At 43.5% G+C, this 21,774-nt stretch overlaps 1 protein-coding gene across 1 annotated transcript in view; it reads left to right on the forward strand.

Moving 5' to 3' along the window:
- ABCA13 (ATP binding cassette subfamily A member 13) overlaps positions 1–21,774 on the forward strand; it is a gene marked incomplete at its 5' end in the record, with an annotated part of 329,842 nt that overhangs the window by 179,643 nt on the left and 128,425 nt on the right. The window contains 2 exon segments of the mRNA XM_082473913.1: positions 7,910–8,037; positions 9,028–9,041. Coding sequence (XP_082330039.1) covers positions 7,910–8,037; positions 9,028–9,041 — 142 coding nt within the window.

Raw genomic sequence — 21,774 nt, forward strand, 5'->3', positions numbered from 1 at the left:
TATTGAATGTAGTTCCTTTTCGACAATTCTTAATCTTGTTTCTCTTTACTCTCTTTTCTTTTCTTTTCTTTTTAATTCATTAAATTGCATGCAGTAAAACCCACTTGTAAACATTGTGACAAAAGCATAGGGTCATGGAACCACCACCACACTCGACATACAGAGAGACTCCATCCTCACTGCCTTCTTAAAGAGTCACTCTTCCACACGACTTGTCTCCCTGCAAATGGCTTTTCTTTTTCCAGGATTCCCGTCCCCCCAGTCTCAAGTCCTCTTTTAATCATCCCCAAACAAACCCAACGAGGAACAAAAGAACCGGCTGCCCAATTACTCTGGAGATTTTATCTGCTTCTCCAATTTCTTGCAGTAATTTCCACCTGCTACATTTAGTACATGCTTTGTACATAATAGGTGCTAAATAAATATTGATCCATAGGGTCTCGTATCTCTTCTCTCACACACGCTGATGCTAAAAAAGAAAGTATCTGTGTCAAGGACAGCCAACATTTTATGGCTCTCAGAGAGCATATTTAACAAAATACAGTTTTATAGTATATTTGGATCTGTTTGAGAAAGCTGTCTTAAATTGGAAAAAGATAAAGCACCTTTAAAAAAAACTTTCTTTTGTTTGGAATAGTCTATAAAATACCATCTCCACCAATTTCGTGTCTTTACACTTGGCAAGTATTGGCTTTCCTGTCTTGTGTCTGTGATCGATAGCGATTGGCTTGACTGTAATCGCACCCTGGGACCTTTTCTTTTGTTCCTCTGTATTTTGCACCGAGGACTTCACAGTGGGTGGGGAAGGGCTGCCGGCAACACGCCTGGCTCTGCAGCTGGGCTGCAGGCTTCACTTAAACTGTGACAAAGTCCTGTAAATCACAGCTCCTAAATCAGCCCCTAAACCGTACCCAGGCCAGTGAGACTGAGACGTGAGTTTGATCCTGTGGTCACCGACTTTACTGCGGCATTTATGCGCCCTCCCTCTGGGCTTTACTGCGGCATTTACGTGCCCTCCCTCTGGACTTTACTACGGCATTTACGCGCCCTCCCCCCCCCACCTGGGCTTTACCGTGGCATTTATGCACCCTCCCTCTGGGCTTTACTGTGACATTTATGCGCCCTCCCTCTGGGCTTTACTGTGGCATTTACGTGCCCTCCCCCAGGCTTTACTGTGGCATTTACGCGCCCTCCCCCAGTGCGAGGGACAGTGTTTACCATGTTCGGCTGGGGCTCAGGAGAGCAGGAGCCCGCCTCGGGCAGATGAAGTCGGTTCGCAGCCGTCCCTGAAACCAAGACTGGATCTGCTGATGTAATGCCAATAGGCTGAATGTGAGTAGCTTATTGTTGTACAGACTTTTTTTTTTTTTTTTTTAAATTTTTTGGCAGGGCTTCATGGCATGTGGGATCTTAATTCCCTGACCAGGGATCGAACCCATGCCCCCTGCAGTGGAAGCATGGAGTCTTAACCACTGGACCACCGGGGAAGTCCTCTGAACAGACTATTTTTTGGAGCAGTTTTAGGTTAACAGCAAAATCGAGTAGAAGCTACCGAGGTTTCCTATACATTCTCTGCCCCGACACATGCAGGGTCTCCCCTATCATTAATATTCCAGAGCGCTTTTAATAAATCTGAGGCTGCTAGTAACATTCTAGGAAGGTCAGACTGCCTGCGTGAGATGGACAAATTCTCCCCACCCAGCTTGCTGAGTTCCATTCAGGGGTTTCCTTTGTCTCTCCTTTGTCTCAAGTGGGTCCTGGATGTCAGTCCCTTGGGTGCTTGAGCTCGTGGCCACGAGGGGGCTTCTCCGTCCAGTCTATTCCTGGTGGAGCTAGAGGCTCTGTGCTTGCCTCCATTTCTACACACTGAAAACCACATGGAACCTCCAGAGCCATCTCCTCCCTGCAACCTGTAAATGTTACCTGTGTGGACCTTATGTTGGGACGATTATCTGGGATTGTCTTGGGGGGCCTGGTGTTATCAAAAGTGTGCTCATAAGAGGCAAGTAGGAAGGGCGGACGGGGAGCAGGTGATGCCTTCATGGAAGCAGAGATTGGAGTGACGAGCTTTGAGGATGGAGGAAGGAACCACAAGCCAAGGACTACAGGCCACTAGATGCCAAGAAAGCAATCAAGCGCTGTTCCTTCCTTAGTGCCTGCAGAAGGAACAGCCTTGCAATGCCCTGATCTTGGTCCTGAGGCCCACTTTAGATTTCTGGCTTCCAGGATTATGAGATGATAGATGTGTGTTGTCTGTGACAATTTGTTGCACCAGCAAGTGGGAACTCATACAAGTTTCTATAAAATAATAGAAGTCCTTCTGTGTGCACGTGGTGGCCTGTCAGGGCACAGCCATGCCCACAGTCCTGTGTCTGCAGAGGATTGGCCACTGACTTGTCTTATCCTTTATCATCTCAACTATCGCCATGATTTTATCTTCTGCTTCTTAAAAAAAAATCACTTTTAGGAAACTGAAAAGACATAACATATGTTACATTGGCCAAAGTTTGGAAATTCTTCCTCTGCTCATGTCTTTCTTTGGTGGGATGATACTGCTATTGTCTTACAGAGTTTGGTGGGTTTCATGTATTTCTCCAGCATCCAGGCAGAAGGCACCTTGCACTGAGCATCTCTGGGGTTCAGTCCATCCACCTGGCACTTTCAGTGCAGGCTGAGTTTGGCATCTAACGGTGCTTGGTGATGGGGCAGGCTCAGCCCTGCAGTCTGAGGATCAGCAGCAAAGTCAGCATCGAGTTGACACTGCACTGTCATGAAAGTTTAGACCCTGCAGCTCTTCTCAATTGAGAATATCCGAGTCCCCAGGTGAAGAATCCCCAACTGCTGAACTTCTGATCCTTTAAAACAAAGAGCAGAAAAGCCGTAGGCTTTGTACTTAAACCCATAGTTTTGTTAAATTGTAAATTATTTTCACGCTATTTAGTGTCCCTGAGATTTAATTTGATCACTTCTTTCTCCCCAGTTTTATTGACATATAACATTGTATTAGTTTAAGGTACACAATATAATGATTTGATTTATGTATATATGGGGAAATGATCACCATTATAAATTTAGTTAACATCCATCACCTTACATAGTTATATATATTTTCTTGTGATGAGAAATTTAAAACTCTATGCTTTCAGCATAGATTTCAAATATATACAATACAGCATTGTTAACTGTAGTCACCCTGCTGTATGTTATACCCCCAATACTTACTTATACCTGGAAGATAGTACTTTTTGACCACCACCCATTTCTCCCACACCGGCAGCCACCACTCTGTTCTCTGTATCTATGAGTTAGTTTTTTTTAAGGTTCCACATATAAATGATATCGTACAGTATTTGTCTTTCTCTCACTTGGTGTAATGTCCTCTAGGTCTATCCGTGTTGTTACAAATGACAGGGTTTCCTTCTTGTTTATGGTAGAACAATATTCTGTTGTATAAAATACATCACATCTTCTTCATCCATTCATCCAATGATGGACACTTAGGTTGCTTCCATGTCTTGGTTATTGTAAATAGTGCTGCTGTGAACATGGGGGTGCAGATATCTCTTCAACATACTGTTTTCATTTCCTTCAGATAAATACCCAGAAATGGAATTGCTGGATCATATGGCAGTTCTATTTTTAATTTTTTGAGGACCCTCCATACTGTTCTCCATAGTGGCTGTATCAATTTACATTCCCACCAAAAGTGCAGGAGGGTTCCCTTTTCTCCACACTCTCACACACATATTATATCTAGTCTTTTTGATAATAGGCATTCTGACACATGTGAGGTGATATCTTTCTGTGGTTTTGATTTGCATTTCCCTGATGATTAGTGATGTTGAGCACTCTTTCATGTGCCTGTTGACATTTGCATGACTTCTTTGGAAAAATGTGTACTTAGATCCTCCGTCTGTTTTTTAATTGGATTGTTTTTTTGCTGTTGAGTTTAATTTAATCATATCTTATGTTCTTATTCATTTCATGTGATGAATTTACTTAAAATTTAATGAGAGTAGCTTGGCCAATCCTCACTTGATTGTCCTTTAACTTGGGAAGACTAAGCTAATTTCAGTGAAATTTAAAACATTAGATAAGATCAAAAATCACTCTTTTATGTAAAAGAGGGAGATGTGGGTCCTATTTTATCATGTGAATTGGCCTATGGCCTCTATTCAGGGAGAGGTACAGAGAAAACACCAAAAGAGGAGCAAGATATGTGTATAACATCATCCCGTATCTGCATTAAAAACTCACTAAAGCAACTTTCTTCTTAAACTGTGGGGAGTGTAGCTGGTGTGTGAGATGCTCAGCCGGCTATGGGGCTGTTCAAGTTTTGTTTCTCTCTCTTTTGAAAGGTTGTTTCCATGTGTTTAGTAGACCTTCCCTAATCTTATCTATAAGGAGAATTTTTGCAGTATTTTTCATTTCCTTATCCTTGTCCAAGTGAAGTGAAGCATATGTTTCCCCGCTTTGGTTATCCAAAAAAATTTGTGAAGATTTGGCCTTCAGGTACAAAGATTGATTTAAAGTTGTGCTGGAGAATATGTATCATGTAATAAAGGATGGATTAAGACTAGAATGTGGGACTTTCCAAACTCAGTGTGGCGTGATGAGCCTTCCATTCTGGATGGTAAGGTTCCTTGAGACCCGTGACAAGGGAGCTTTAAGACTGTAGTCTAACTGCTTCCAGCGAGCATGGGAATCACAACCCAGAATAACGACGTGGTACCTGCCATCGAGAACCCAAACTTTTGAGTACAGCAGGCATCATCACATGCTTTTGACAGATGTGGCCTTCACTGGGCCACGATGATACTGTCTCATTTTTCTCAGCCTCCCGGACGTTGTGCCTGCAGTTAAGGTGGGTCAGCACTGGATGGCACTCATGGTGTTCTTATTGTCTCAGCCCTGCCTCTCACCTTTCACAGGTGATGTTGGAGGATTCTGACAGTGAGCCTGAGGCTGAGTGCTGTGTTGTACTGATGGTGTCCAGTGATCTGTGAGATTCTGAGAGCAGGGCCTCTGCCATTATTCTGTTTTCTCCTCCAATGTGCAGACACACATGCATGCTGCCTTGCTAGGAAAGGAGAAGAGAAGGAAAATGTAAAAAGGTAGATGAAGATGATTATCAAGCATCCTTCCTTTGTTACCAAATATGCTTTCTGTAACTCACAATTACATTTGAACATCCAATGAAAATTCCATTAAAATGAGACACAAAGGAAGTCTTTGCTCTGTGAATGAATCTTGACTTGCACTATTTCTATTGTCTCTCATTTCCTTCTTTTTATAAATGCACTGGGTGAATGCCGAGCGCGTGGGCTCCTCTTAGGAAGGACGATGGTACTGATCTCACTGGGTTGACTTAAGCATTAACTGATGTGATGCATCACGGGAATCCCACTGTCCTTATACCTCCTCCTCCGCTACTCTTAGGACCAGATGTCGCAAGCTTTACATACAAACACGTTCACTCCTTGCAACAATTCTGTGTTGTGTGTCTTCTTGTCACCATTTATCGTATGAGGCAGCTAAGCCGACGTGGCAAATCGTGCTCCCCAGGTGACACCTGGCACAGTGTTGCTGTTCTTTTATCGTTAATCACTGTTGTTGTTTCTACTTGTAGTAATCGTGAGGTTTGCAGCTCTTCCTCGGGGTCTTATTGGGAATCAGCAAGGGGTTATCTTGCCAATAAAAGTAACCTCATCGGATCTAATGGCACCTCATGGCTCGTCACCAATTCGGAGGATTCAGACTCCTCTTAGCAGGACTCTGACCCCAACTAAATCACCACATGCACTGAGAACGCACGCCTCCCCCTCCTGCCGGCTGCTTCTCTCCTGGCACCCTCTCCCCATCTTCTCCTGGGGGTTGGGGGCTCCGCAGAACACCCAGAGCCAGTCAATACCTCTGTGCTTATTTCTCTAAAAAAGCAGTCAGGATGGAAGTGCTGTCTACAGAAATCTGAAGCCCAGGGGCACTGCTGCCTTGGGGTCTCAGCTGGGGCACGCTGAGTGCAAGACCCACCCAGCGGGGAGGCTGGGATGGCTCAGGGCCAGGCCCTTGGGGTTCTGCAGCCATGGGCAGAGGGGGGTGTGCGTGTGGTGATGCCCCCAGAGGAGAGCGTGGCCCACGGGGATGTGGAGTGAATCATGGCTGAGCGGTGAGTGAGGAAACTCGCTGCCTGCTTCCCTCTGTGCCCCGCACCTCACAGCCGTCATGCGCTGAATTAGCCGCCGTTACTGTCATCCCGGTCTGCAGACGAGGCGTGAGTCCTGTGTCTGCAGTGCATGGCAGGCCCCGACCTTTGCCGGGCGTGGAGTCCCTGCCTCAGAGCCCAGTGCCCCACCCCTTCTCCACGGGGATGTGCAGCTGCAGGGTGACCTTTATGCACCAGCCACGTGGCCTCTCCTCTTCGCCCCGCCCAGGACTTATGGTAGGGATGCCCTCCCGCCTCTGCACAGGCCTGCCCCACCACTGGCAGCTGCCCACAGGCTCCCGTCCTCACACCTCCCTGACACTGTGCACACGCTCTTCCACCTCACTTGTGCTGATATGGGGCGCAGTCCTTAGATTTGTAAAAAATTTTATCGAAGTACAGTTGATTTACAATGTTGTGTTAGTTTCAGGTGTACAACACAGCGATTCAGTTATGCATCTATATGTATATACATATATATGTTCTTTTTCAGATTCTTTTCCATTAAATTACAAGATATCACAAGATAATGAGTATAGTTCCCTGTGCTATACAGTAGGACCTTGTTGTTTATCTATTTTATATATAGTAGTGTGTACATGTTAATCCCAGACTCCTAATTTATCCCTCCCCCGTTTCCCCCTTGGCAACCACAAGTCTGTTCTGTGAGTCTGCTTCTGTTTTGTAAATAAGTTCATTTGTATCATTTTTTAGGTTCCACATATAAGTGATATCGTATGATGTTTGTCTTTGTCTGACTTACTTCATTTAGTATGACAATCTCTAGGTCCATCCATGTTGCTGCTAATGGCATTATTTCATTCTTTTTTATGGCTGAGTAGTATTCCACTGTATATATGTACCACATCTTCTTTATCCATTCCTCTGTTGATGGACATTTAGGTTGCTTCCATGCTTGGCAACTGTAAATGATGCTGCAGTGAACATTGGGGTGCATGTATCTTCTTGAACTAGCGTTTTTGTCTTTTCCAGTTATATGCCCAGGAGTGGAATTGCTGGATCATATGGCAGCTCTATTTTTACTTTTTTGAGGAACCTCCATGCTGTTGGCTGCACCAACTTACACTCCCACCAACAGTGTAGGAGGGTTCCCTTTTCTCCACACCCTCTCCAGCATTTGTTATTTGCAGACTTTGATGATGGCCACAGCCCTCGAGTTTGAACAGTGAGGCTGGGCTTCAGCTTCCTGCACAAACCAATTAACGACTTCAAACCAGTTTCTTAGACGAACCTGTTTAGGTAGCGTGGGGTCCCGTAGCCTGTATAGACAACGGTCCAGTGGGGATTTTTACACATGGTCCCACCCATGCTGAATCAGCAATGAGCCTCACGAGTTCATTGCCTGATTCATCCTGAATTTCTAAGATGCCAGGACAGTGTGTCATAAACTCCAGCTGAATTGGACGTGCTGTGCTATCAGCCTTTCCTTTCCCTGCCCACTCCTTCCTGGGGACTTGCCCAGAACCAAAGTGCCCTGAGGTTCACTGTCCGGCTTCACTCACCTGTGTGTCCTGGGGGCAGGACTCGGTGGCCTTAGACTTATGCCCATTAACTGAATGACCAAATGAAATATGATGGCTGTTTGGTGAATATTGTCATAATGACCCAGTTGGGTAACTGAGGCAAAAAAAGTACAATGTGGGAAGGAATATAAGTAATGCAAAGCTCTTTTCCATTTTCAAAAAGGTGTTTCTGAGTCTTTTGCAAGATTCCACGAAGCAATGTGACGCTGCCCTGGGGACGGAGTCGGCGCCCCCAGAGCCTGGCCCTGGTGCCTGTAAGTCAGAGGATTTCTTTGCGTTTCTGCTGGAGGGGTGATGCCACCACCCTGACCAACACCCCTTGTTTTAAAAGTTGAAGAGAAAGAGATGAAACACAGTGAGGGGTATAACTGGAGAGAGGCAGAAAGCTTGGCGTTTTATCCTGACCTGAATCAAGCAGCTGTGTGTTTGTGGGACACTTTACCTTTTCTTCAGAACTTAATTTATCATGTAAACGATGTCTCAGTATGTAAAGTTAGAATAATGGACACAGTTTGTCTTGTTTTCCTGCCTCACAAACAAGCCAGTCTGGCCGTATTCACGATGTGCGTCTTATGTGCAGGCATTTTGCTGGGATAGGTTTATGTGCAGAAGAATCCTCATGTGAGTCTTGTCTCCCAGGAGCCTCTGGCCACTTGGAACCAAAGTGTGGTCTTAGGTTTCGTGTGCAGGTCTCCACGCACAGGCGTCAGCTGTGGAACAGAACCCCTGTGTGTGACGGCTCCTCAATCAAGCCAGTTTTTACTGGGTTTACTGGCAACAGCCCAGCAAGGAGGGCAGAGCTGGGCTCCAGAGGTGTGGAGGGTGACAGATCTCAGAGCCTTCCACAGAGGCTCCAGGCCACCAGTCGCGCAGAGCCGCGAATAAATGACCAAAACTAAACGTGTCAGGATGTTTGCCAAACTGCCTTCTCACCAGAAATGTCTGGTTTTCCATTGTCCCCACTTGCTCCCCAGCTCTTGGTACTGTCAGGTTTGAAAAATACGTATTTTAGGCATCGTGATTGGTTTGTAGGGGTCTCTCAATGTGGTTTTAATTTCTTTTTCCCTAATGATTGATTATGTCGGGCGTATCTTATTCTAACAGCTTTACTGAGATATAATTCATACACCACACAATTTGCCCATTTAACGTGTACAGTTCAGTGGCTTTTAGTTTATTCACAAAGTTGTGTATCCATTGCCCCCCCCAAGTTTAAAGCAGTTTGCGTTACCCCAGGAATAAACCCCGTATCAGTTTACCTGTCTCCTCCCTGACCCGCAGGTCTTCAGCCATAGGTAACCTGTAATCTACCGTCTGTCTCTGTGTGCTTGTCTGTTCTGGACATTCACACAAGTGGAACCCACAGCACGTGGACCTTTGTGTCTGGGTGCTTTCACTCAGCCTGATGTTTTCAAGGGCCATCCGTGTGGTGGCCTGTGTCAGGTGGCCTGTGGCCTCTCCTTTGATGGCCAGATAGCGTTCACTGTACAGATGCGAAGGTCTTTGGGCTTGTTTTGAGTTTTTGGCTGATCTGAATGCGCTGCTATGAACACCTGTGTACGAGGTGTCTGTGGACGTATGTTTTCTCCTGGGCATGTATCTAGCGTGGGGTCGCTGGGTTAGCCAAGTGGGTTGGCCAGACCCTACCCCTCCAGCAAGTCAGTCACACGCCCTCGCTTCCTCCTGAGCCCTCATGGGTGGTGCCTGCAAACTGAGGCGTCTGACCATCTCTCTAAGGAAGGTTACACTTTTCCCCACCATGCTACTCAACATTTTTCCATCTTTTGTCTACTTACTGATTTTACACCATTCCTACATTAAATATTCATGTGTTACAGAAGCTCTCCATTTCCAGTGACCAAAATTTGCATTAGGTTGCTCTTGCTGTTAACAGATTACAATCAATGTAGCAGTTTAAAACATAGCCACTTCTTTTTTTATATCTTATTTTTAAATTTTTATTTTATATTGGAGCACAGTTGATTAATAATGTTGTGTTAGTTTCAGGTGTACAGCATCAGTTATACACATACATGTATCTATTCTTTTTCAAATTCTTTTTCCACTTAGGTTATTATAGAGTATTGAACAGTGTTCCCCGTGCTCTCCAGTAGGTCCTTGTTGTTTATCCATTTTAAATATAGCAGTGTGTACATGTCAATCCCAAACTCCCAGTCTATCCCTCCCCCTCCACTCTTCCCCTCATCCCCCTGTAACCATAAGTTCATTCTCCAAGTCTGTGACTCTGTTTCTGTTCTGTAAATAAGTTCATTTGTATCTTTTTTTTAGATTCTGCTTATAAGCAATATCATGTGATATTTGTCTTTCTTTGTCTGACTTACTTCACTGAGTATGACAATATCCAGGTCCATCCATGTCTCTGCAAATGGCATTATTTCATTTCTTTATATGGCTGAGTGGTATTCCATTGTATATATGTACCACATCTTCTTTATCCATTCCTCCGTTGATGGACATTTAGGTTGCTGCCATGTCCTGGCTATTGTAAATAGTGCTGCAATGGATATTGGAGTGCATGTGTCTTTTAGAATTATGGTTTTCTCAGGGTATATGCCCAGTAGTGGGATTGCTGGGTCACATGGTAGTTCCATTTTTAGTTTTTTAGTTCTCCATAGTGGCTGTATCAACTTACATTCCCACCAACAGTGTAGGAGGTTTCCCTTTTCTCCACACCCTCTCCAGCATTTATTTTTTGATGATGGCCATTCTGAACAGTGTGAGGTGATACCTCACTGTAGTTTTGATTTGTATTTCTCTAATAATTTGTGATGTTGAACATCTTTTCATGTGCCTCTTGGCAGTCTGTATGTTTTCTTTGGAGAAATGTCTATTTAGGTCTTCTGCCCATTTTTGATTGAGTTGTTTGCAATTCTGATATTGAGCTGCATGAGCTGTTAGTAAATTTTGGAGACTAATCCCATATCAGTTGCATCGTTTGCAAATATTTTCTCCCCTTCTGTGGGCTGTCTTTTCATTTTCCTTATTGTTTCCTTTGCTCTGCAAAAGGTTTGCATTTAATTAGGTCCCATTTGTTTATTTTTGTTTTTATTTCTATTACTCTAGGAGGTGGATCAAAAGAGATATTGCTGTGCTTTATGTCAAAGAGAGTTCTGCCTATGTTTTCCTCTAAGAGTTTTATAGTGTCCGGCCTTACATTTAGTTCTTTAATCCATTTTGAGTTTATTTTTGTGTATGGTGTTAGGAAGTGTTCTAATTTCATTCTTTTACATGTAGCTGTCCAGTTTTCCCAGCACCACTTATTGAAGAGGCTGTCTTTCCTCCATCGTATAGTCTTGCCTCCTTTGTCGTAGATTAACTGACCATAGGTGTGTGGGTTTATTTCTGGGTTTTCTATCCCATTCCATTGATCTATGCTTCTGTTTTTGTGCCAGTATCATACTGTTTTTGTATGTAGCTTTGTAATATAGTCTGAAGTCAGGGAGCCTGATTCCTCCAGTTCTGTTTTTCTTTCTCAAGATTGCTTTGGCTATTCAGGGTCTTTTATGTCTCCATACATGTTTTAATATTTTTTGTTCTAGTTCTGTGAAAAATGCCATTGGTAATTTCATAGGGATTGCACTGAATCTGTTGATTGCCTTGAGTAGTATAGTCATTTATACAATATTGGTTCTTCCACTCCAAAAACATGGTATATCTTTCTATCTGTTTGTATCATCATTGATTTCTTTCATCAGTGTCTTATAGTTTTCTGAGGGCAGGTCTTTTGCCTCCTTTGGTAGGTTTATTCCTAGGCATTTTATTCTTTTTGATGTGATGGTAAATGGGATTTTTTCTTGAATTTCTCTTTCTGATCTTTCATTGTTAGTGCATAGAAATGCAACAGATTTCTCTGTATTAATTTTGTATCCTGCAACTTTACCAAATTCATTGATGAGCTCTAGTAGTTTTCATGTCATCTGCAAACAGTGACAGTTTTACTTCTTTTCCAATTTGGGTTCTTTTTATTTATTTTTCTTCTCTGCTTGCCATTGCTACGACTTCCAAAACTATGTTGAATAATAGTGGTAACAGTGGACATCCTTGTCTTGTTCATGATCTTAGAGGAAATGCTTTCAGCTTTTCACCATTGAGTAAGTTAGCTGTGGTTTTTGTCCTATATGGCCTTTATTACGTTGAAGTTGGTTCCCTCTATGCCCACTTTCTGGAGAGTTTTTATCATAAATGGGTGTTGAATTTTTTCAAAAGCTTTTTCTGCATCTATTGAGATGATCATGTGGTTTTTATTCTTCAATTTGTTGATGAAGTGTATCACACTGATTTGTGTATATTGAAGAATCCTTGCATCCCTGGGATAAATCCCACTTGATCATGGTGTATGATCCTTTTAATGTATTGTTGGATTCAGATGGCTAGTATTTTGTTGAGGATTTTTGCATCTATTTTCATCAGAGATACTGGCCTGTAATTTTCTTTTTTTGTGGTATCTTTGTTTAATTTTGATATCAGGGTGATGGTGGCCTCATAGAATGAGTTTGGGAGTGTTCCTTCCTCTGCAATTTTTTAGAAGAGTTTGAGAAGGATAGGTGTTAACTCTTCTCTAAATGTTTGATAGAATTCACCCGTGAAGCCATCTGTTCCTGGGCTTTTGTTTTTTGGGAGTTTTAAAATCACAGTTTCAATTTCATTATTTGTGAGTGGTGTGTTCATATTTTCTATCTCCTCCTGGTTCAGTCTTGGAAGGTTATACCTTTCTAAGAATTTGTCCATTTCTTCCAGGTTGTCCATTTTATTGGCATAGAGTTGCTTGTAGTAGTCTCTTATCCTTTATATTTCTGTGGTGTCCATTGTAACTTCTCCTTTTTTGTTTCTAATTTTATTGATTTGAGCCCTCTCCCTTTTTTTCTTGATGAGTCTGGCTAAAGGTGTATCAATTTTGTTTATCTTTTCAAAGACCAAGCTTTTAGTTTTATTGAGCTTTTCTACTGTTTTCTTAGTTTCTAGTTCATTTATTTCTGCTCTGACCTTTATGATTTATTTCCTTATACTAACTTTAGGTTTTGTTTGTTCTTCTTTCTCTAGTTGCTTTAGATATAAGGTTAGGTTGTTTATTTGAGATTTTTCTTGTTTCCTGAGATAAGATTGCATTGTTATAAACTTCCCTCTTAGAAGTGCTTTTGCTGCATCACATAGGTTTTGGATCATCGTGCTTTTGTTTCCATTTGTCTCTACGCATTTTTTCATTTCCTCATTGATTCCTTCAGTGATCCATTGGTTGTTTAGTAGCATATTGTTTAGCCTCCACATGTTTGTGTTTTTACAGTTTTTTTCCCTTGTAGTTGATTTCTAATCTCATAGTGCTGTGGTTGGAAAAGATGCTTGATATGATTTCAATTTTCTTAAATTTACCAAGGCTTGCTTTGAGGCCCAGCATGTGGTCAATCCTGGAGAATGTTCCATGTGCACATGAGAAGAATGTGTATTCTGCTGCTTTTGGATGGAATGCCCTATACATATCAATTAAGTCCGTGTGGTCTAGTGTGTCATTTAAAGCCTGTGTTTTCTTTTTGATTTTCTGTCTGGATATCTGTCCACTGATGAAAGTGTGGTGTTAAAGTCTCCCACTGCTCTTGTGTTACTGTCTATTTCTCCTTTTATGGCTGTTAGTATTTGCCTTATTTATTGAGGTGTTCCTATGTTGGGTGCACATATATTTACAATGGTTGTATCTTATTTGAACTTCATATAAATGGAATCATACAATATGCACAAAATTACGTGTTTTTTTCCCTGTATGTTTTGTCTCTGAGATTCATCCATGTTATGGCTTGTGTAATTTCTGTGTAGTAATATTCCACTGTATATATCAAAATTCATCTCTGTTTTATATAAAATTTTAATTTTAACTAGGCATAGGCATTATTTTCTCTTTTCATTACTAGAATTTTGCCTAAAGGTTTAATTTCTGAGCATTCATTTTTTATGTTACATTAGTTAATGACTTTCGTATGTACAAACAAATGTAAGGAAAATATGATTATGCTCTTATAGACATTTTGTCATCATTGAGAACTTAGGATAATTTACATTGAAAATGTATTGCCTCCAAATATCCTCCTCATTTTAGTCATACATCTGTTTTGAAAAATGATAATTTCATGTTCTGAATTTGGGGAACATTATGAAAATCCATGTAAATATGTTAGAAGTAGAACGTATGCAAAAAAGCTAATGTTACTTGAAAAAGAGTAGTATTTTAAATTTAAGAAAGAACCCCGAGGAAAGAAAAATTGTAGTGTTTTCCATTACCATTGTAAAATATGATATAAAAATGTAATGTATCATTGACATTACAAGTTATGGAACTGGAAAATACATCATTTAAAAATCTATTTAAGTGTTTCATTACTAAGAAAAGAATGAGTCCAGGATGCATTAAAACAAATTTGGTACGAGATTGCCTACATTTACCAATTTTATTATATATCTACAAAATCCTCCCGTACAGCTCTGCATGAGGTCTGTACCTAAGTAAAAGTTATACTGCTTCCTGGAAGTAATTTTATCAAAATTCTAGATCAGGATTTTGGAGACCGTGTGTTTTAATGTCTTCTGGGTAAAACGCTTTAGTTACTTTGCTTTGTTTGTTTGTTTGTGAGATCCACAGTAGGGAAATGTGACTTCTGGAATAACGATTTACAGAACACTTCCTCCTCCTACGGATACCCTAGAAACTACTATTTGTCATGGATTCCTATTCCAGGGGGCCCTCACCCACAGGACCTTCTCTCTACACATGCCCATGTCTTCAGAAACAGTCTCCCACGGCCAGCTCGCCAGTAACACAATCCTTGCTTCTCTGAGAGATTGGTAAAGGCAAAATAAAATATAGAATAATAAATTTTTAACCACAGGGGCCCTAGTGGCTCCACAGAAATGAGTGGTGAAGACGGAGCCCTGGAGCTGCACGTCCGTCCTGTGTCCTGTGTGGTGAGGCAGGAATGGCAGCTGCCCCTGTGTGGAGGCACCCAGAGGGCATCAGACACTGCAACCCACGTGTTGTGTGCGTGTTCTCTCTGAGTGCTCACAGCTCTCCTGTCTCCGTGTCTGGGCGAGGAGGCTGAGGTTTACAGTCATCCCATGTGTCTGCCTGCCCACCCTCAGTGGGTCCAGCAGGAAATGCCCTTCCACGTGCAACGTCTGCCATTTCAGTCTCTTCGGATCATTAATTTTTTTGCAAAGGTGAGGGTGGGGCTCCCAGGGTCACTCGGCTCCAGCCTTGCGCCTCCCACCTGGAACCTGCTGACCCCAGGGCGGGTGAGCGTCCCCTTGGCCACAGGCCTCTCTGCTGTCCTGAGCGGTCACATCCCTGCAAGGGTCAGCGCGTGTGGCTTTCACAGTTTGACCAGGCTGAGTTCTCTTCAGTCATTTGCATGGTTCTCACCTTCCTCCTGGAGGTTCATCCAGTGGTGCCAGGCGGTGGAGATTCTCAGGACGAGCTCTCAGCCGTCCAGCCCTGTCTCCCGGGGGCTCAAACTCTCCTGGTTGCTGGGAAGCTGACCCTCCTCACGGCTCTGTGCATCAGAGGAGCCCCCTTCCTGCACCACAGAGACCACTGACCTCTGCCCGCACAAACCTCCTGTACCCGTCCTCTGCGTCCCTCTCCTTGTCCGCCTGTCCAGGTGAGCACGGTTCCTCAGCCCACGACGAGTCCCTGCCCACCTTCTCGGCAGAGTCCTTTCCTCTGTGTTTTCAGTCTCTCCCGTCTCCTGGGTCTTTACCATCCGGACTTACATGTGCTCATGGCGCTTCCTTTGAGGAAAAAAGTGGCACAAGACAAACAGGAACTTCCCTCCAAAGTGCCTCCCGTCCAGAGACCTGCCTGTCTCCTGGGTCACAGCCAGGCCCCCTCCTCACACGTCTGGGCCACTCTCTGTGTCCTGCTCCCCTGCCCCTCACCTGGAGCTTGTTCTCATTCCCCGGGGGCCCCTGTGCCGCTCCCTTTGAAGGCATCACTCCTGACCTGTAAGTGGTGGTCAGCCCCCGCTTTGTGCATGAAACTCCCTTTCCTGGGACTCAGTGACGCCACATGTCCTCGGCCTCCAGGTGACAGCGCCCCAGAAGCCCAGGCTCCACGCTCCACGCTCTGCCCGCAGCGGTTTCGCCTCTGCTGCTGGTCCCCGTGGCTCTCGGGGCAGCTCTGGCTGCCCCCGGGGCTGTGACCGCCTGCTTGCAGCTCCAGCCAGGAGCCTCCCAGGGCCCTGTGTCTGCGTGTGGTCAAGCCCAGCTCTCGATTTCCCCCGGCACCTTTCTCCCCCTCAGAGAGCATCATCTCGCTCCACCTGGTTTACACGTCACCCCCTCTGCTCACCCCAGATCCCCCCCATCCACCCTCCACTGTAGCCAGCAGCGTCTAAGTATTTGATTACAAGCTCCTCACTTAAAGTTTTCCGTTTTTCGGCACCAAATTCTGCCCCCAGGCCCAGACCCAGAGGACCCGGGGCCGGGGCCTGCTTCGCAGTGCCTGCATTGTGGCCCAGCTGGATCCTGTCCATTCTCGAGCCGATGGGGCCCCGTCTGGCCCCCGGGACCTGCGCCACAGCTCCTCTGCTGCCCCCGAGACCCCTCCCCTCCCCGTGTCTTGGAGAGAATCCCTCGTTGTTCTTCCGTGTGTGGTTGAATTGTTCCCTTTTCAGAGAAGTCTTCTCCAGTTGCACAGACCAGGCCGCACCCCTGTTCTGGGTGCTCAGGGGACCCTCTTACCCTTGCAGCACCTGGAACAGGTTGCACTGAACTGTGCTTCTTTTCCCCGACACAACTGCCAGCCCCAGGGGATGGGCCCGGGGCTGTCCTACTTACTGCTGTATCCCAAGCACCTCACGCAACCCCCTTGCATCATAGACGTTGAACACGTTTCTTGCCTAACTGACCAGACGGTACTTCGGTGAACCCATGGCCCTGCACTGGAGGCAGGTGGTGACCATCCGGCCTCACTTGGGCCACCCCAGCCTTCTGGTACCCGTGCATCCCTATGCATGTCTGGTCTTTGGAGGAGCAGGTCCTGGGACAGACAGCTCACTGATGTGTCACAGCCCCAGCTGCTGTGTTCAGGATATAGTTTTAAGAGAAGAGAGCTTTTTAAAAGAATTTTAAAAAATCACCCAGATGCTTTTGTGTGTGTGTGTGGGATCTAGTTCCCCGACCAGGGATTGAACCCGTGCCCCATGAATTGGAAGTGTGGAGTCTCAACCACTGGACCATCAGGGAAGTCCCCTGGGTGCTTTTTTTTTTTTAACTTTATTGTATAATTGATATAAAAAAGCTCCATATACTTAATGTATACAGTTTGATGAGTTTGTGACAGCATCACTGCAATCAAGGTAGTAAACATATTCACAAATCCAAAAATGTTCTCGTGCATCTCCCTCTTTTTTTTTATGTGTGCTAAGAACACATGACGTGAGAGCTGCCTTCTCAGTAAACACTTTAAGTTGGCTCTGGGCACAGTGTTGCCTGCACAGCTCTGGAATCTAATCAATCATCCTGCTTAACTGAAACTTTATACCCGTTGAAGGACAAATCCCCTATCCCCTCCCACACCTTGGCAACCACAATTCTATGCTCTGTTCCTATGAGTTTGACTAGTTTACTCCTCATATAAGTGGAATCAAAAGTATTTATCCTTCTGGGTCCAGCTTATTTCACTTAGTGTAATGTCCTCCAACTTCACCCATGTTGTCACACGTGATAGGATTTCCCTCCTTTTTTATTGCTAAATAATATTCCATTATATATACATATACATACATATATATATATATATATATATATGAGTATACAAGGCTTCTAACTTTCCCGTATTCTTGCCAAAAGTTTCTGCACAGCAAAGGAAACAACAGAATGAAAAGGCAACCTACAGAATGAAAGAAAATATCTGCAAACCATATATCTGATAGGGGGTTAATATCCAAAATGTATAAGGCACTCCTACAACTCAGTAACAAAGAAACAAATAACCTGATTTAAAAATGGGCAAAGGACCTGAACAGACATATTTCCAAAGAAGACGTACAGATGGCCAACAGTTACATGAAAAGATGCTCAACATCACTAGTATCAGGGACACGGAATTCAAAACCATGATGGGCAACACCTCACGTGTGTTAGGATGGCTACTCTCTCTCTCTCTCTCTCTCTCTCTCTCTCTCTCTCTCTATATATATATATATATATAAAACAAGATAACCTGATGTTTATTAAATTGGCAGTTTCTTAGGCCCAGTTTCCACAAAGTTTGATTCCAAAGACTTAGACATTTACATTTTTAAGCAAGCACCCCAGTTTCCTTTGATTTAGGTGGTCTGTGGTCACTGCTATGAAAAACACCCTATAAGAATCTCTTTAAGCTCAAATTTGATGTGAAACTTCACAAATCCATCTAATGGAGAGTGAATCTGGGAAACCGTTGTTTTCCGCCTGTAAGACTCTGCTGTGCCTTCTTTCTAAGAAGCCGTATTTCCACCCCTCCCCTGCCCTGTGAGATCTGAGATTGCATTGAAATCCTTATAACTCTATGTCTGTCAGCATCACTTTACCTAAACTTCTTTTTTCTCCCTCAATTTAATCCTCTGTATTTCATTCTTTTTTTTAAACAACTTTATTCAAGTATAATTTACATACTGTAAAATTAACTGATTTTAAATAGATAATTCATTACTATTTAGTAAATGTACTGAGTTGTGCAGCCATCACCATAATGCAGTTTCAGAACTTTTTGTTTGTTTGTTTTTTATTATTATTCTTTTATTAAATTGGAGTATAGTTGCTTTACGATGTTGTGTTGGTTTCTGCTCTACAGCAAAGTGAATCAGCCACATGTGTACATATGTCCCCTCCTTCTTGGACCTCCCTCCCATTCCCCGCACCGTCTCAGCCCTCTAAGTCATCACAGAGCACCGAGCTGGGTCTGTATTTTATTCTTAATTGTTCCTTCCTGTGATGATGGGAAGTGATTTTGGCAGCGATTAATCTGGAGGACCTGCAGCCTCTCGTTTGCTTCCTGAGACCATCCTGTTTGCACAGCCCATCCTACCTGGGAGGCCATCATTCTCTGCCTCTTCAAAGAGCTGTTCCAGATTCTGTGTGTCTCCTAGGCTTGGCTGTGGCGTTAGATGCAGAGCTGTCTTTTCTTCTTTCTCCACATTTCCTCAGACTTCAAACACATGCAGGCGAGGTGGAGAGGAGACGTGTCTGCTGCCAGTCATACCCGCCAAAGAAAGTTTGTGTGCCGCGTTCGCTAAAATCAGCAGAGAACTGGCGGTGGGTGCTTTGCAGAAAACCGTCTACCAGAATGAAAATGGAATTGAAATAGACTTGGGCGGGTTAATGCTGGTGGCAGGTGCCAGAAAGCAGCAGCTTCCGCTGGGGCCTTGGGAAGCGGGGAAAGTGTGTGCAGACGGAGTTCTCTCCAGCGTGCAGATCAGACCTGCCAGAGAAGGTGCCAAAGGTTGGTGATGAATAGTTACAATCCTCACTTCCTGAACTGGAATCGCATCTTCTCGTGAAATATTTGACAAAGAATGTGTTTTACTTCTCTTAGGGTAGTCGCTGCCTCAAATTTAACGACAGGACAACTTGGGGAAAGCTTTGTGGGCCTGTCGGTCTTCAGGAAGCTGAAGACAGACATACCCTCAAGGGCACCCTCCTCCACACTCACCTCCTGGCCGGAGCGGAGGGGCGTTGAGCCGGGCATCCTGAACCGGTACCTCCGTTCCCTCCTCCCTGATGGCATGAGATGCCGTGGGGTGTCTGAGCAGCTCTCTTTGCCTCTCTTAAAACCACGAACTCATCTCTTAGCCTCATCACCCACTTCAGCATTCTTGTTTACACTGATTGAAATCAGATTGAGATGGACCCACCACTGGTGGCTTGAAGACGGCTTTGCATGAGGCCCACCAGGCATGACTGTCACAGCTGAGAGAGGACGTCGGGGGTGGGGGGCCTGGGGAAATGCACAGGGGGTGTTCCCCAAGTAGGAAGAATGGCCTTGGGGTGGGGTTGGGGGAGAGTCTCAGCTCAGTGAGGTGAGAAACAGACAGGGGTGGTGGGTACAGCATTTGGTCAGCGTCCATCCGTCCCTCATCCATCTGACCCACGCAGAGCAGAACCAAGGCTGAGGGCCAAGGCTGAGGTCGTGATGGGGGTGCAGCAGGAAGTGTCCCCGGGTCCTTCTCCTAACCGTCCATTAGAACTTTGGAGGGAGCTCAGGTTTGAAAACCCAGGTGTGAGGCCGCTGAGAAGCTTCAGGAGGACCTGTCTTTGGTGCATTTAAGACAAAACCCAAATTCTGAGCTTGCGACCAGCCCAGCAGATGTATGTAGTTGGTGGCAGAGCCAAGCTGTACCCTGGTTGTCTGAACGTCAAGTCACTATCTTTTCAAGGCAGGTTTAAACAAAGGGGTTTCAGCAACCTTTAAATTATTCAAAAAACGTGGCTAGGTGTAAGGGATGACCCTATTCCAAAGTGAAATCTTAATTTGATTCTTTTAACACTTTGCGTATCACGGTCATAATGCTTTTTAAAAAAATTTTTATTGAAGTATAGTTGATTTATAGTGTTTTGTAAGCAAAGTGTAAGTTTTGTACAGCAAAGTGATTCAGTTATACATATACATACATTCTTTTTCATATTATTTTCCATTGTGGTTTATCACAGGATATTGAATATAGTTCTCTGTGCTATACAGTAAGACCTTGTTGTTTGTCCATCTTGTATATACTAGTTTGCATCTGCTAACCCCAAGCTCCCAGTCCTTCTCTCCCCCACCCCCCCTCCCCCTTGGTAACCACAAGTCTGTTCTCTATGTCTCTGAGTCTGTTTCTGTTTCATAGATAAGTTCATTTGTGTCATATTTTAGATTCCACATATAAGTTATATTGTATGATATTTGTCTTTCTCTGTCTGACTTACTTCACTTAGTATGATCATCTCTAGGTCCATCCATGTTGCTGAAAATGGTATTATTTCATTCTTTTTTATGGCTGAGTAGTATTCCATTGCGTATATGTGCCACATCCTCTTTATCCACTCCTTCGTTGATGGACATTTAGGTTGCTTCCATGTCCTGGCTATTGTAAATAATGCTGCAGTGAACATCGGGGTACATGTATCCTTTCGAATGGTTTTGTCTGGATATATGCCCAGTAGTGGGATTGCTGGGTCATATGGTAGTTCTATTTTTAGATTTTTAGGGAACCTCCATACTGTTCTCCAGAGTGGCTGTATCAATTTACATTCCCACCAACAGTGCAAGAGGGTTCCCTTTTCTCCACACCCTCTCCAGCATTTTTTATTTGTAGATTTTTTGATGATGGCCAATCTGACCGGTGTGAGGTGATATCTCATTGTAGTTTTGATATGCATTTCTCTAATAATTAGTGATGTTGAGCATCTTTTCAACAATCATAGTGTTTTTCAAAGAATCAGATCAAGGATATATACCTGTATAGCAATTGGAACCTTCAGTGGCTTTTCATGTAGAAAATTACTCTATCACCTATTTTTTTCTTTTTTTAAGAAAAATCATGTACAAGAAAATAGTATGGTTGTTACAAGAAAACAGGTAAAGCATCAGAAAACTTGGGTAATATAGAGCTGTGAGATTATTATTAAAACAATTTAGATAAACATAGAATCTACTTGTTAGCTTTTTAAAGAATTAAACATAATACTCTTTTTGCTTTCCAAAAGCAAGTTTACAGTAATCTAACATGGTTTTAAATTTTGTATATTTTTATATTATCATGTTTAATATTTAAGAAATAATTGTATTTTGGGTTTTATGTCATATTAATAAGCATACCAATGTGTCACAAAATTTTTCCTTTCACTTTTTTCCCATCTTTTTTGATATTCTCTTTTTTCTCTTTTCCTCTCCTTCCCTCCCGTGTCCCCCCCTTCCTTCCTTTCTTAATAGGAGGATATTTGATTTTGTTAGTTTTTCTTCTTTAAATGGTATGAATTATAATTCATAATTCAGTCATAATTTGC

The sequence above is a fragment of the Balaenoptera physalus genome (assembly GCF_965194825.1).
Source record: "Balaenoptera physalus genome assembly, chromosome: 8".
In the NCBI taxonomy this organism is placed as follows: Eukaryota; Metazoa; Chordata; class Mammalia; order Artiodactyla; family Balaenopteridae; genus Balaenoptera; species Balaenoptera physalus.